General features: G+C 40.6%; 1 protein-coding gene across 3 annotated transcripts in view; it reads left to right on the forward strand.

Annotated features, from left to right (window-relative positions):
* The first annotated feature begins 711 nt into the window (after positions 1 to 711).
* Positions 712 to 16731, forward strand: part of ST8SIA6 (ST8 alpha-N-acetyl-neuraminide alpha-2,8-sialyltransferase 6) — a 45331-nt gene continuing 29311 nt past the window's right edge. The window contains exons 1-4 of one of the 3 annotated variants that reach the window (XM_036404053.2): positions 712 to 921; positions 1133 to 1249; positions 10109 to 10207; positions 15688 to 15774. In XM_036404053.2, the coding sequence (XP_036259946.1) occupies positions 827 to 921; positions 1133 to 1249; positions 10109 to 10207; positions 15688 to 15774 (398 nt within the window). In that variant the 5' untranslated portion in view covers positions 712 to 826. The remainder of the gene's footprint in view (positions 922 to 1132; positions 1250 to 10108; positions 10208 to 15687; positions 15775 to 16731) is intronic. The other 2 variants (XM_036404043.2, XM_036404046.2) reach the window with 2 other exon arrangements.

A 16731-nucleotide genomic window follows, 5' to 3' on the forward strand; every position in this document is an offset into this window, starting at 1 on the left:
CTTTCAGTTTAAAGCCATCCAGCTTGTCCTAACACTACATGCCCTTGTTCAAAAGTCCCTCCCCAGCTTTCTTGTAGGCCTCCTTCAGAAAGCTGTAATGAGGTCCCCCCAGAGCCTTCTCCAGGCTGAAGCACCCCGGCTCCCAGGCTGTCTCCAGAGCAGAGGTGTTCCATCCCTCAGATCAGGTTCATGGCCCTCCTCTGAACAGGGTCACAGCCTTCTCATGTTGGGGGAGCCCCAGAACTGCACACACACAGTGCTCCACGTGGAGTCATTTTTATCTATAATATACATAGTTTTATAATATACCTTTTATGAGACGAAACACAGGGCACATTGACTATTATGTTTTAATTCAGAGAAAGAGCTATTGAAGCAGCAGCGGCTTCAGTACACCAGCCACGGGGCAGGGCTGCCTGCCCTCGCCGGGCAAGCCCCGCACCCTGCTCCCGCCGCCGTCCTGCAGGGCGCCCCTCTCCCCCATTAAAGTTTGGGCAGTTTCGACTCCCTCGCTCCGCCGCCCTCGACACAGGGAAGCGCTGCGGGAAGCGCCCCGAGCGGCGGCCGGCACAGGCCGATAGCAAAGGCCGCCCGGGTGCCGCCCTCACGCCGGCCGAGCCCGGCCGCTCCCCGCCAGCACCTGGCGGGCCGGGCCCGCGCTGCGGCCGCGGCGGGAGGGGGAGCCGATGGCGACGGCGGCGCAGGGCTGCGGGCGAGGGGCGGAGCGCAGAGACCCTGTGGCTGCCATGGCCGCCTCCCCCTCCCCGCAGCCTCCCTTAAATACTATGGGGCCGTAGCTGCGACGGCCGCCGCTGCCGAGCGCACCATGCGGGCTGTCATCGCCTTGGCCGCGGCGCTGGGCAGCCTGCTGCTGGGAGGCTGCCTCCTGCGCCTGGGCGGCCAGCAGCCCCTCCGCGCCAGGTAGGGCGGCCGGCGGCCTCGCCGCGGTCCGGAGCCGGCTGGGGAGGGCGGGAGAAGCTGGACGAGCCCCGCGGGGCGCGGCGGAGCCTGGCGGTGCCCCCGGCTCGGTCTGCGCTCGGCGCGGGTCGTGGGCAGGAGAGCGGCGCCGCTCTCGCCGGGTGATGTTCAATCACTGGTCCTGACAACTTTGTTTTCCCGTCTCGCTTGCCAGGGGCTGGGAGGAGGACGCAGGAGTAGCGGCTGTCACGCCGAAAGTGGTGCGAGCCCTCAGGTCTCCCCTGACGCCCCTTCCTCAGACCGAAAACAGGTACGGGCTGGACGCCCGCAGGTGGGTCCGTGAGGTCGGGTCTGCAAAAGCAGAAATTCGCCTTCGCTCCGGTTCATTCTCGCTTTTGTTTCGGTAGCTTGATCAGAGAGAGCTTTAGCGATTATTAGGGCAAATGGCACTTTGCTTTAACTATAATGAATTATTTGTCCATGGGCCCCCTTATTGACGGCTGTCACTCTGCCGTTGGTTTCGAGCCCAATAAAATACTGCGTAGAGCTATTTTGTTAGCGTACGATGCAAAAAGTGCCTGCTGAATGACATGTTCCAGGTATCTTTTTATTCTCCTTTCCAGGAAGGTGGAGCTGGAGCTGGGTAATGCTGTTACTGTTTTTGTAATCTGTATTTAGTTAAAAATACAGATTTATCATTTACAATCTATTTACAACGAAGGCAAGACATATGAAGCCTGTTTAGTTTTGGGTTGGCATTGTACTTTGTGGGAGCCCATTCATTTGATCCTGTGTCTTGACCTTCTAGATCAGTATAGATTTTTGCTTTACAGCCTGTTATTTTATACTGTGAAGTTTAATATGAAGGTACTTTGTAAAATCAGTTGTGAAACGTTGTGCCTTCAATACTTCAATGCAGACTTCAATACTAATGACTATTGTTTTTATGCTCTTGGGTCCCCACACACTGTAGGAAAACTAAGAGTGCAGAAGATGGTGGTGTAATCCACACATGAGATCAATACTATGTAAGAAGCAGTTTTGAAATATTTTGCTTTCTTCTTTTACTTTATATGCCATTATTACCTTTACAGCTACCATGACTATATTATATGTTAATGTATGTTATGGTCAAAAACACATTATAAAAATTAGGAAGAAATTAAGAATTGGGTCTTTCACAGAAACTATGATGTCCTGGTTGTGTTGAAGACAATGGTGACAGTGCAGTTAACCTTACTGTGGCCACCATCTCACTCAGTCTAGCTGAATTTGACAGCCTATGCTTTCCCTAAGTGAATGCAAGTGATGTTAGTTGCAGTAATGATTGCAGTGTACCCTAACAGTGCATTTCTTACGTGTTTCTGATGAGATACTCTTGTGCTCTTTTCCTCAATATTTAAAACTTTTACAAGCTGTAAGTTTATAGCATCTTTCAAAGTTAGAGTGAAAGAAAAGGAACAGAATTCTCCAAATGTTCCTACCTGCTGTTATGAGCTTCTAGCCTGCTTCTCTTTCCTGTTCTCATTTTTTCCCTTTCTGCTTTTTTTCCCGTCTTTCTCCCTCTTGATATTGGTTTTTGCAGTATGTACTGTTCTGCTTTGCTTTGTTTTGTAGCCATTACTCCATTCTTCTTTCCACTGTGTTTTGGGTTGTGTCTGTGGTTTCCCCCTGGCCCATCTCCTCACGCTCTTCCCTACTAGTTTCTGAGCTGCATCTCCTTTCATTCAGCTCTCTGTGTTATACCATGGAGTTGAATTGACTAGAAATGCTGACAGAGAGCACTTCAGAGAACAGTCTCTTTCCCATCTGCTGTTAGTACACTCAACTGGAGCAATGAAAGTAGAAACAACACATACCAAAGAGGTCTGAAAATCCATGTCATTTTTTTTACCTTTGTAATAGGGCAAGTGAGATTGTGATTTTAAATATGTATTTTTCCTTATTCTACTTTGAGGATTTTGACACCAATTTGAAGCTAGTTTTTGTCAGCTTGAAATTGTATTTCTTCATGACTAAGTGTCTGCAAAAGTGTGTCAAGTAAATAATTCATCAAAGAAAGTTTCAATATACTCAAGCTCCTGTTAACTGTAGTGTCTTTGGAGAGATGTCTTGCCAGCTGAATCCGAGAGTGGATGTGCTTTCTCACCTGACTGACTATGCTCAGTAAGCTGGCCTGACAGGGGTTTGTGGTGCATGTGTGGCTAATGAGAAAGGAGAGAGAGCTGCTGGACTGGACTGACCAGGAGCTGTTAGTTCATCCAGAGAGCAGCAGGACTGGGCAGGGAGCCATGCTGGAGGGGTTTGATCCAGGCAGCAGCTGGACTAGGCCTGGCTAAGGGCCATGCTGGAGACGCTTGATCCAGAGAGCATCTGGACTCATTCAGGAGTTCAGAGCAATCCCTCAGTGATGGAGATGGATGGTCTGGTCAATAGGAATTAGATTCCAGTGTGCTGTGGGGTACTGTGGTTCTCCGAAACAACCCTGATCATTTGAATGGCATTGCTGTGTTATTGGCAGCAAAGCCCTTTCCTGCATAAGAGTAAGAGGATATACATGGGTGTTTCCAGGATAGGAAAAAGAAAAAACCTAGGCACTATTCTTGACCTCCAAGTAAAAGTAATCTAGACAATCTTCACAGTCACAAGCTAATCTTTTTTATCATTGTTTCCTTTGCTGTTGGAGGCATATTTGTAACCAGACATCTCCCAAAGAATCTCTAAGGCCCTATTATTCTGTTGCCTTGCAGTATTGAAAGCTAATCTGTTCTTTTGCTTTGAGTAATACTTTTAAAAGGATGAAACTGAAGGATGAAAGGATGAAAAGGAGGGGATTGGATCAGACTCTCTTAGATATTTAGGCAGCTATTATGTGCAGCAATGTTTAAATACATGGTGACCAGGCACCTAAAGTTCTCTGAAGATCTGTGCCTTAGTAAATAACCTTGATGATGTGGTTTGTCTCTTACAGGACGTTGCTTACCCCTTTTTCTTGTTAAGCCTTAGCTAATTGGGGTAATGTGACTGCCTCTACAGTGCGACTTGCATGCCTAGTCTTGGGATCATTTCACAGCCTACTGTGCCTCTTAGTAGGGTTTCTTAGTGAAAAGAAAGGCCACTGTTAGTAAGATATGTCTAGTAGCCCCCAGATTTATTCATGGAACCAGTGTCATTTGTAGTGCAATAGTATGTTCTCTGGCAGATTCTCCTCTCTGTGCCTCATACTGTCCTCTCAATTTTTGAGCTGTAACTGCAAATACAGTTTATATTTTCTTAATACAGCCTTCTTATTATTTCAACAGTACAACCAAAAAAAGAAGTCTTGCATTATTCTCACCTTTAGATCCTTGGTCTTCCCTCTCTCCTTTCCTCTCTCCCCATTTGTGTTTGTTTAGTGGTTACATTAATAGTAGAACAGAAGACTCAGTACTGCTAGTGCTTATCAGGGGAAAATGAAAATAGTAAGAGAAGCTAGGTAGTATTTTCTTTGTCATGAGACCCAGGGTGTGCTAGGTTAAATTTAGGAAGAAATTCTAGCTCCTATTATACTACCCAGGAATATGTAATAGATAAATCATGCCAGCTCCTGCAAGAGAAGTTAAAAAATAGCACTATTTATGTATACTTTATATAAAAGAAACAAGGCAGCAGTACTCTAAAGAGCTGGCCACCATTACTCTGTTAGTCTGTGTTGCCAGTTTTAAGGCATTCACTTACTATTTCCCCAGCTTGCTTTCTGTCTTTGCAGGTCCAGGGCAAGCACGGGGTAAAGACCACTGAGGTAATTGACCAGTGGGAGGAAGTGATTTGAGAAGCTATGGGTAAACAAGTTAGTATTAATACAGTGTTCCATAGTGTTGATTTCTCCAATTCCTCTCTCAGCAGCCGATCTGTATGCAGGCCTAGGAAATAAACAGCTATACTTAATTAACAATGCTACAGAGACCTGTACATTTGTCTCCTGACAAAATACTGCATTCAGGCAGTCAGAAGGGGAAAAGAGACAGGCTAATACCACAATTATGGAGTAGCCTAGTATATTGCACAAATAATTTACTATAGTTTAGATTAGTCAGCAGTGGAGGTCCACTTCACTAATTTTTCTGCTCTCTTAATATTTTGCCCCTTCATCCTCAAGTGATGCAGATGTATTTTAGGAGCCTATTTTGAACCCATGCCTCATGTATTAGTTCTGTCTAAATGAATAGGTGTTCAGTTGAAAGCTGCTGCCAGGACATATTTATGTTCTGACAGTGGTGAAAGGTTTCTGTTTACTTGGTCCAAGTGAAACTGCTCTGTCATTCTATTGTGTGCCCTTGTAACATGATTTTGGTGTAAGTACCTTATTCTTTTCACTTCACCTACCATGAGGCTCTGAATGTTGCTTGTCATGTTACCTGTCATGCAGTTTATGGATTTTATAAATAAAAAGTATCTGATGTTATACATAACCCTGGTGAATGCACTGGAAGGTCTTTCAAATAATTTCAAGATGCAGTTTGTGTTAAAGACCAAATTTAGCATTCCTTAGGTAAGCAATACGTCTATAGGAACTTGAAGAAAGATAGTAGGATCAATCCCTTTAACAGTTGCTGTGATTAATGTTTCAAGACAAATTCTTACTCCTGAGGTTTGATGAAGCAGTTTTTATAGTCCATTTCACCAAGAATTTAAATTGTGTATTGCCTTATTAATCAAGGTGTTGTGAACTTTAAAAACATCACTATATTCTTATCATCTGATTAATTTGAAATAGTGTCAAAGACAGCACTTAAGAGCACCCTTCCTATGGAAGTATGGATTTTGGGTTTTTCAATAGTATTCAACTAACAGATGATGAGATTCAAATATAAATTAGTCCCTTCGAGGGAGAGATTAAGACAGAAGATATTCACAATCTGGATAATGCTATTCAGTGCCATTTTGGTAGAATGATAAAAATGTGCAATTTTGCATACAGGAATTATCCTTTTTAGCTGGAGATGCTCAGCTGGAACATGCTTGGAGCTCTTGTGCTGCTTCAGACAGACTAGATCAAGAAGCTATAGAAAAGAGCAACAACTTATTATGCTGGGTGTGGAGTAAATAGCCAACGAGTGGGATTTTCCCTTACTTTCAGGGTGGACTTACTAGGGAGGTGAAATTTTTGTTGCTTTCACTGCTGCCAGACAGTTCAGTTCTGAGAAATTTTGAATATCTCATCCCACATTCTTAGTTTCTACCTGATTTTGAGGGATATCTAGAAGAGTGACCTTTTAATCTTTGTGTTACAGTATAACTCACAGCACCAGTTTTTCCATCTGCCTTTTTTCTTTTCTTGTCTTCCCTATCATTCCTCCATCTTATGCCCATCCCATTTTCCTAATCTGATAACTGGGGTTGGGTTTAGTTTTGTTTTTAAAGGGTGTGCCTTTGCTTTTCCTTCCTGCACCTTTCTGCTCACCCAGAATGCTTGCAATACCCCTCTGTCTGGTGATTTCCTCCACTAAGGTTCCCTGTTGTCTCAGGACTGAATGCTGCAGGAGCAGAAAAAGGACTTTCCATATAGTTTCTGTCTAAAGATGGAATCAGTCCTTGTCTCAAACATTTTACAGTTTGAGGATCTGCCGTCTTCCTGAGAGCAAGATATAGAATAAAAACGTGCTGATAGATAAGGCACATGGTCTTAATCTACTGTGGATTTATTAAAGTACAGATGGTGTACTTCTTGAGTTCCTAGAATTACCATAGGAAGTATGTGGTCCTCAAGCTGTTCATATATGATTAAAAAAGCCCCTGTTTTTCAGATTTGGTCCAATGAGATTGGCTTTGAGAACATCTAAGCCCTAGGGAAAATACAGCTGAAATTTCCCTGTATCATCAGTTTTATGAGTTCAAGCCAACAGAATGTTTCTACTTCAAGTTCTCATTCAGCTTAATATTTCACAAAATTAGTTGAATGTAGCCTGATACCTGCGTTGTTAGGCACATTACTGATTTTATTGCAGAAGTTGTAGTGCTGCTCTAAGTAGTGAACAAAGACTGTCATCCACTGGGTCAGGTAAATTAATTTAGTGGTAAATGTTGCCTTGCACAATTGTCTGAAATGAGCAGAAATTTAATCCGACTTTGATGTCTGCGCAACTTTGCCGTGAATAATGCAGTAGAAGTCTGGACTGTCTCTTGCACACCCATCTTATCTAAGTGCAAAAAGATTTCACTCATGTGAAGCAGAGGCTCCTCTGACAGTGAAACAGAAATTCAGAAATGTAACTTTTAATGGAATGAGTAATTGCTTCACATCTCTTGAAAATAAATTGTTTTAATTTTGTACCTTTTGCGCCACATAAAGAGGGTTAAGTAAATTTTATGTACAAAAAGCCACAGAAGAAGCATTTTGGTGATCTATCATGTGGCTGTAAAAGTGATTGTGAGGCTTTAATGACAAAACAGAATAGGGATTTATTTTGTTCTCTTTTTTCTCTGACTTCCTCTTTTTTTAATTTTTCAGGTCTTGAAAATGATTACCTGAAAACAATTGTGTATTAAAAAAATGAGGCAACTTGCTTGTGTTGATCTTACAAATTTTTAAAAGGACTAAAAGTCTGTGGAGTAAAGCTTGTATTAGAGAGAATATTTATTCATTGCCCCACAGATCTCAAGACATAAATTAATAGGAAGCTGTAAGGACTTGTAATGGTTGTCTGCACAGAGTTGTGCAAGAATGTTGGTACTCTGCTAATGCCCCTTGCAGGGAGCTGATCAAACCTAGCTGCCTGCTCTGACTTGGCAGTCGTCACATGTTAGACGGTCTCTTCTGGCCAGTGGTGGCTCAGGAGGGCTGGGGCCACTTCTCAAATCAGCATCCAGCATCTTAGGTTTTGGTTATAATGAAAGGCTTATTTGCAGCAGTAACATGCACTCTGCTTTTATAATTTTTTTTTCCTTTCTATTTCTTTAAGATGCTCTTTAGGCAGCTAAACTTTTGCCTGTAGCCATTTCTCTTATTTTAAGCTGCAGCTGCAGAATAATCATTTGATGTTACTAAGTTAGAGAAGCAAGAGAGAGGAAGCATGAGAGGAAGTAGTGCTACCTAAATTTGTTTGAGAACTGGAAAGGGCCTGCCTGGTTGTTCTGCATAGACAGAACCATGCAGACCAAGCTGCAGTAAACCTGTGTACATAAATTTTTTAGGCAGAATATTTGCTAGCACTTGCTATGTGAGATCTGCAGAGTTCTTAGCTTTGAACTGTGTGCTCTGAGAGCCTTCTGCTATTTGTATTTCACTCCTTGAGAAAAAATGAGATAAAGAGCTGTATGCAAAGGCGGCCAAGGAGCTCTCAGTAGGCAGTGCCAGCTGTTACTATCTATTGAAGTCACTGCAGAACTGGAAGGATAGAGGTTTATGTTGTGTTGTCTTACTGTTTCCCTCAACAAGGGGCATACAGACTGGATACTTCCTCAGGGCCACTGAGTGTATACTGGGAAGAATTTATTGGTGGTGGGAAGAAATGAAGAGGGCTGTTCTCTCTCCTTGGCAGCCTACATCCTGTGGAAATTGCTACTAGGGGTGACTAACTCTAGAAAATTCATGGGCCATGGAAAGAAAAAGAAAGGTGGTTCTTTCCTTCCCTGTGAGCTATGACCATGAGAGTCAGCTCAGTAGCAAAATAAACAAGCATTTATTCTTCTTTCTTCTTCAGTCAGTCTGCTTATCTGAAGTGTTTGAGAAGAGAATGCTCAGGAGAGACCTTATTGATACCTGAAGGGAGGGTGCAGGGGATGGAGCCAAGTTCTTCTTAGTGGTGCTCAGTGCTAGAACAGAGGCAGTGGTCACCAACTGGAACACAGGAGGGTCCCTCTGACCATCAGGGATCACTTTTTCACTGTAAGGGTGACTGAACACTGGCAGGCTGCTCAGGTAGGTTGTGGAGTCTGTGCTTGGAGACATTCAAAAGCATCTGGTACAGTCCTTGCTCACTCTCTCTAGGTGGCCCTGCCTGAGCTGGGAGTTTGGACTAGATGAGTTCTAGAGATGCCTTCCAGCCCCAGCCACTCTGTGGTTCTGTGGCATCTTTCCCGAGCAAGTCTTCAAAATCAGCTTGTCAGAAATCTTGTTGCCAAGGGGTCTCCATGTTGTAGAAGGTGAAGTTTTGGTCCTTGTCAGTACAAGCAGTGATGGCTCAGAAGCACAAAGCAGGAAGGCCTTTCTCTTGTGTGAGTGCCTCTGTGCAGAGATGTTTCACTTGTTCTCTAAGAACAGCACACAGCCCCTCTCTCTTCTGTGTTTCTACTTCTGGTTTGAGCAAAAGGCTGCAATATCCAAGGGTTCTGTAAGTAATGAATCAGTGGAAAGAAGGAAAGAGGAGGGGGAGGTGGCAGGGAAGAACATGGTGAGGGGCAGGGAAAATAATGCCAGAGAAGAAATCTTTAGGATAAATGGCAATCTACAGAGTGGAAGGCTATGTTAGAAGAGGGTGATTGTATGAGATTGGACATAGATTCAGGATGAACTGAGGTGAATGGAATAAGACCTTGGTATTTCAGTCATTTACTAATTTTCATCTCATTCTTCTACAAGGACTGCCCAGAGCAAGAGGACCACACAGGAGTTTGGTGAAAATAAGACAGGAATTAAAGATCACTATCTGACACTTCCCCTGGCTCCTTTTACAAATATTTGTTCTTTTTGTGTAAATAAAGAATAAACAAGGCAGGAAGTATTATACTTGAATCAGTAAGTTAAGGTCAAAGTACGAAGATCCATTTCACCTGTGGATGGACTTTCCTGTATATATTATATTCACTCCAAATACTGCATTTCATCAGCAATTTTAGGAAATCACATCTGGTGAATATTTTACTAGTGAATATATTAAATATCTTCAAAACTCAATGTTCAAGAAGCTTTCAATTTCATTTGTTTTTTAAAATTACATTTGCTGATTACAGTGTAAAGTGGAAATTATAATTCAGACTATGAAATAGAGTTATTTTAAACAACCAAATATTTTATAGTGCCTAGCAGAAAACTCTCTTTTAATAACAAGAGCTTCACAATAGAAGTCTGTAAGGTTTCTTTAGTAATGTTTTCAGCTAAATCAATGGTTATAATCCTACTGGCATAATAAAGTAAATGTGACAACATTGGTAGAATATGTTCTCTCTTTTAAAGTTTATTGCTTTTTCTCCTCCTGCTCCCTTTTAACAGAACAACTCATAATAAAAATGGAATTTACCAGTTTGAACAGGCTTCAAAATGTAAGGCAATTCAGGACAACATTTTGTCATCATCTATCAAGAAGAAAAGGTAGGTGTTTGCTGTCCTTTCAGCTTTGTTTATTTTAAATAGAAGGGTAAAAGATTGTCCTTTTTTACATAATTCTTGGTTTATTAAAGGGGAGCTATGCAACAGAAAACTGAATTTGTTCAACCAATGTTTGCTGCATTTTTTTCTTTTACATGGATAAGATTTATTTGAGGTAGGATTTTAACTTTTTTTAATTTTCACAATACAAGATTTCTTCTTGGCAGTTAGCAACAAGTTATTCACAAAAATATTGAGTAGAAGTGTAGGGTATAATTTCATTTTTGAGAGTCTTTTCCCTGACTGGTGAGCAGTCCTGCTTTTATGAGCAACTTCAGTTAATGAGTCTGTTCAGCATTGCTAACTAGAGGAAGTATGGAAATGTACCAGTATAAAGACCTGCTGGTTAGTCACATGATTGCATTATGATTGCAAGTCCACAGGAAACTAACAGTCCAATTTTAGACACATTGGGGAAAAAACCACCCCAAATTAATTTTGCGTTTCAACTTGCTGTTCTGTATTTTTCTGGCATGGAGAAAAATCCAACTTTGATATCAGTCCTGCTCAAATTCCTTGTCACTTTCCAAAGTGAAAAGCTGAGAAGCAGACAGTGATTTTGACATGTAACATCTTTTCCTATATCAATGCACCAATAAACAAAAGGATGCACCAATAAATAAAACATTGAAGGTAAGAAAGACTTCCCATTATGACTGAGTTGAAGGTTAAAATGGATGGTGCCATCCTGTCTTTAAAAGTGGGAGCTTCCCTCCCTGCTCCCCTCCACTTGGAAAAAGAAATAGAATGAGAAACAAAAGGTGAACTAAAAACAATTATATGCCTTTCCCTATTCAAAGTACTGGAGAATTCAAATTTTTACTTAATGCCAAAGCAACATTAAATAATGATTTGAAAAACATACTCTGTCTTTTCTGCCCCCTCCTCTTTTTTATTGCATTTCAAGACCTTTCACATCTCTTTAAATCATTACATTTCCAGCATTTCGTCTTTGCTCTTATTATTACTTCTTTATTTATTTATTCATTCTTTTTTTCCCCTTCTTTACAATCTCTTCTCCCATCAGTATTCCACTTCTTTCAGCAACACTATCTTTGAAGTTTTTATTCTTTTGAAAGGTTATTGATGCACTGATAGTGAGAGCTGGAACACAGACTGGCAGAGGTAAAATAATGCAGTTGAATGAAAACTTGAGTGATTAACACCAAGGGGAGGAAAAGCAGTCACTGTATTGCTTTCAAAATCCATTTGCAGCAATATAAATGCTGTTGTTTATCCCACACATTGCAAAGTTTTGCAGTCTTTGGAGATGAGCTCTTCACATTGAGAACATTTTGGAGCTGAGATTATGGGAGGAGCTTTACAAAGAACAAGACTTTTATTCCATGGTTAAAGAGAAAGGGGTTGTACCATTTAATGAGACAGAAGATGAACTGGGCAGGTAGGAAGAGAAACAGATGCTTGGGAAAGAAAAGGAGCAAGGGATTGCCTTTTGCCATGAGTATTGCAGCTTTTGACCTTCACTGAGAGGGGCTGCAGGGATTTTGTTGCTTTTTCAAGGTGTGACCCATGGGTGTGGTATATAAATGCTTTATATTACAGTTCTAGCCTTGGAGGGACATTCTGGACATTCCTGCCTCTTAAACTGGAAGGAAGAGAAAAAAGAATTACTAATTTAAGCTTGTCAAATGATTTGATAGTAAGAAATGCTATGTAAGTGGGAAGTTATTGTTATTATTATAACAAGTATGTGCTGGTGGTGACAAAGAGCCTGAAGTGCTGAGTTTTGCTAGCAGTTTTCCATTTTTATTCTAGAGCAACCCCTGTGTAAAATCTCCTGAGGGCTTATAAAACTGATTTTTTTTTTTGTAATGTTAAAACGTCCAGAGGCAAAACAAAGCCTCCCCTTATTTTGCATTTCATGCCACAGTTTTTCTTTTTTATTTGTTTGTTTCTTGAACATAAACTGCCAAGTAGAAATGTGTCCTTTTTCCACTCCTGCTACTCAGTCTTCCTTCTAATTCAAAATACCTTTTTTACAAGCTGGTATTTAGCTTTAGTAAATAACCAATGAGACTGCATCTGTCTGTTCTGACATTTTACCTGTTGTCTCCATACTGTTTCTACGCTTTTGTCCTTGCTGTTTTCCTTTAGATATCTGCCAAAAAATTAGAAGATACTAGTACTTTGTCCGTGGTTCAAGTGTGCATAGTAGTTCCATTTTAGCCACCACAGTTAACACAGTAGGTCACTTCTTACCTGACAAATACTCTGGGGGAAAAAAAAAAAGTCTTCCAGGTGTTATTTGTCAGTCAGGCTCATATAGTATAAGTGAGCTTCCTAGGACAGCAAATTATTATAATGGCTGTGGTGCAGGGGGCAGACAAAAACAGGACAAAAAGACCCCATGTTTCATTCATTCACTCTTCTCAGCACTGTAATCATTGTGTTGTCCAAGTATTTTTATAACTCAATTTACCTGAGCCTTTTTTATCTTAATAATAAAACCCTTTTAGCATCAGTGAATATGTGCTGTAGGCTCCTAGGTGCCAGTGGAAATCTATGTAATGTGCCAGCTCTTTGAAATGGAAGAGTGGAGAAGATTACTGTCTGGGTTACAGCAGATTCATGAAATGATTCCCTGATAGCCTGAACTGATTTGTTTGGAGAAGTGAGTCCCCAGGCCTCCTTTAAAGCAGGAAATGCTAAAATTAGCTTTCTGAGAAGAAAACAAAGTTTTCTGGGCTGTAAACTCAGCTGCAGCAAATCCCAGAGCTTCATGTTGAGTCTTTAAAAAATTATTTCTAGGAATGCTGTCTGTATTAGAGTTCATTTGATTGAAACCTTTTACTGGTGTGAGCAGATGCCTTGCAGAACTGCCACAGTTGGGATCTCCTGTCCCCCAGGACAGCGTGCTGGGATGTCTGTGCTGCCTGTGGCACTGTGCCATCTGGTAAAGACAAGTTCTGACAGACCAGAATGTCCTTGTAAGTCACAAGAGGAGCTAAACTGGATGCACAGAGTGAGCAGAGTTGGTGTTCTGACTTGTAAAGACCTGGAAATGGAGCTTTTCTATGTGAGCTGGTGAGCTTGGATAGCTCTGAGCAATAGCAATTCTGTCCAGTAGAGACAGCTGCGTAAAGGCTGCAGTGTTCTTGCTTTGTAATTGGTGCTTTTACCCGAAGTGCATTTTCTGTTACAAGTATGAGAGGGCCCTTACAGTTTCTGACAGAGAGGGCCTATGTTTCCTATGAGGTCTTGGAACTGGCATTATGGATTATGCTTTCATTCTTCTCCCTACCAAATGTTTCCCTGTAACTTACTAAAAAATTGTCAGTCAATGCAATTTCTTTCTGAATAGATGGTAATTTCTCATTTCATATCTGACTCTTATCTTCACCTTATCAATGTCTTTAGGCTAGAATTTGCTTTTGCTGTATTTTTTTTTCTCCTGGATAACTATAGTGTAAGTAACTCTTTGTGGTCTGTTATCCTATTAATTTCTGAAATTTTTTTGTAAGTGCAAGCATCTAAGAGTGATTTCCTGCTTATATTAAGGAATGAAACCAGATGAGTTACTCAACGTCAGAATTGGCTATTTCGGTTTTATGCTTTTATCTCACCTTCACCCCACAAGCACTCCCTGCCCTGCACTCCTACTGACCCTTGTCTGTCCACATAGTGACTCAATTTAGGGATTAGCTTCAGCAGGAAGGTAGTTCCATTTTCTATGGCTGCAGTTCCAAGGCTGGTAACATACCAGCAGGCAGCTGCCAAAATAGGAGGGCCTTGATCCCTGTTTGTCCGTTTCTACCTTTGCTTTAACTGGGTGTGGTCTTGGATGGAATCGTTTGTCTGGTTTAACACAGTAAGAAGAAAATGTATGTGCATTTCCTTGTCCTTCTGGATTAATTTTTGCCCTGGTAGTAAAAGTGGCCTATGAAGGCATTTGACAAGTGCAAAACCTGGCAAAAGAAAAACAGGGGTGGAGTCAGGTAAGTACCCATAGTGACACAAGGCAGTTGGACTGGACGGAGGAAGAATGTACTGGACCAGGTCAGATCAGCTACAGCTGCAATGAAACTAGGTTTTTTTTTCTTTTCCTGCTTCTGCTGATTGAATTCTCTTGAGTTGTGAAGGGCTCAGTAGTTTAGTTATAATCTCTAGTTCCATTAAGAGTTTTCTAAGTGTGGAGGATGAAATTTGTACATGTTGTCACAGGTGCAAACTTGAGCCAGAGACCAGTTTTAATGCAAATTCCTCTTAAAATTATAATTTATTTTTCCATGTGGAAATTGGACATGATTTTACTTGGGGTAGGATAAATGAGTTACCTTTAGCAATTGCAGTACTTTTATGAAGCAAACAATCTGTTTATTTCAAATGTGGAACAGAGAGTAGGAAGCTTTCAGATAATTGACCTCTGCTGCTGCAACCACCAGAGCTTTTTTTATACTGCTTTTTATCAATTCTTGTGCTCCACTTAAAAACAAGTGAAGTTTCTTGCCATCCCAACTCTTGTAAAACTGTTCAAAATAGACACTTCTAAGTGACAGCTTGAATAAACTCATGAACATTTGGATCAACACCAAGCTATTTTTGTTAAAATAATACAAGTTAGGTCTTGTATGGAGACTTGAGTCCTATAGAATTTTAGTCACGACATCCATACCATCTTTTCTTCCTATTCCTCCAGTTATCTTAAGTCAGTTATTGTTTTTAAAAACCTGTATTGTAATCCAGGCACAAATGGGAGAAGTAGTAACATTGAACATGAAAGCAAAAAATGTCTTAATTCTTTTGACTTGCATGTTACAAAGTATTTCGCTTATAAACAAATTTAAATCTCTTCAATGGATTTTCAAGAGCAGAGAGCTTTTTGTAGCAATGTAACCAAAGTTCTGGATCATGTAAAATAGCAGATTGTTTTGTTTTACAGACAGTTTAAAGGAAAAATTACATCTGTAAATATTGGTTTGTTGTCTTTAGATGATTGAGCTTTGGAGATTATATTAAGTAAATGAAAGAAAAGGCATAAGAAACGTTATGTTTTATCTTGGCCAGCAAGAGCCACTTTTCAAAACAGTTTAAGGTTTAAACCACTAAGTACGAGAGAATTATTTATATTATTTTGGAATTTTGGACTTGAGATGATTTCCAATAACTTCAAAATATCTATGGTTAGTTATGTAAGTTTGAAACAAATGTACTTTTGAAACTTTCTGAAGTTCATTAGGACACCAGTACTAAGAAGAGATGTTTAATAGGTCATGCTAGTTAAATGAGGATAGTGCTGTTACAAATTACAAAAATAAAATAGGTCATGGAGTTCTAAAAGCAATCTATTATATATGCACCATGCACATTATTATTAATAAATGCATCATTTGAGTGTTTTTAGAGACTGTTTCTAAATATACATACATATGTATTCTAGTGTTTGATGTTGTTTCCTTTTTTAGATACTCAGAAGATTATTATCTTCACATAGTCACAAAACTGCAGAACTGCACCTGGGTAAGGAAACCGGAAGAATCTACAAAATTCAGGTAATTTTCATTGTCTCATTAAGAAAAACTGTTTACCTTAGATTTTTCTAACAAGCCATAAATTTAAATATTCCCTTTTGAACAGATAATTTTGTATCGCTTGTAGTAATTTCTATCAACTTTTTGATGCTGGGGCTCTTCTTGTTTGTTGGAATTCAACTATGCAAGTAGAATAAAAGAACTACATAAGTAATTACATCTATCTTCACATTAATGAGCAGTAAACTAACTTAAGTAGAATGAATTAAAATATTCCTGGCATAAAGCCTACAGTGTTAAAAAAGTACTGATAATGTTATTTTGTCCATTTGAACTGGCACTCTGATAAAAGGCTATAATGAAGCAGTGTGTTCCTTACCCCAAGACTATTGCCTCTATTGCAGAAGTGCCCGAGGCACTCATTAGATTTGTCACTGCATGTCATGGCCCCTGAGCATGACAGCACATGATTCCATCTGTCCTTCTTTGGGATGGCACAGAAGGACATGCTCAGTAGGGATGGTGAGCTCTGAAAAGACTAAGCTCTTCATTTGGAAATCATGCTGGTTTTAAAGAACAGCTTCACTGTGCCATCCCTGTTTTCTCCAGGGAACAAAGCTCTCTTGATTTACATTTTTACATAGATCATAATTAGAGATTCTGTCATGACTGCTAAAAACAAATAAACTGACCTATCTTCCAACTCTTTGGAGTTAACTAGCATTGAGAGCTTAATATCCACATGCTCAGCATGATCCCTTTGGAAGAAGTAGTTTTGGGGTGGGGGGCGGGACAGGATAGAGGGTTTTGTGCACCATAAATTGCTGTGTTTGCTGTGTATCCCAGCTGACTAATGGTGTTTCCCAAAGCTAAGGTAGGAGTATACACAGAGTTAAACTTTGTATTGACTCAGGCAGGCCTCAGCTGTGCAGAGAGCTATCAGCATGATAAGGAGCTGTAAAGCAACTCATTCCATCT

This window comes from Molothrus ater, chromosome 1 (genome assembly GCF_012460135.2).
Source record: "Molothrus ater isolate BHLD 08-10-18 breed brown headed cowbird chromosome 1, BPBGC_Mater_1.1, whole genome shotgun sequence".
In the NCBI taxonomy this organism is placed as follows: domain Eukaryota; kingdom Metazoa; phylum Chordata; class Aves; order Passeriformes; family Icteridae; genus Molothrus; species Molothrus ater.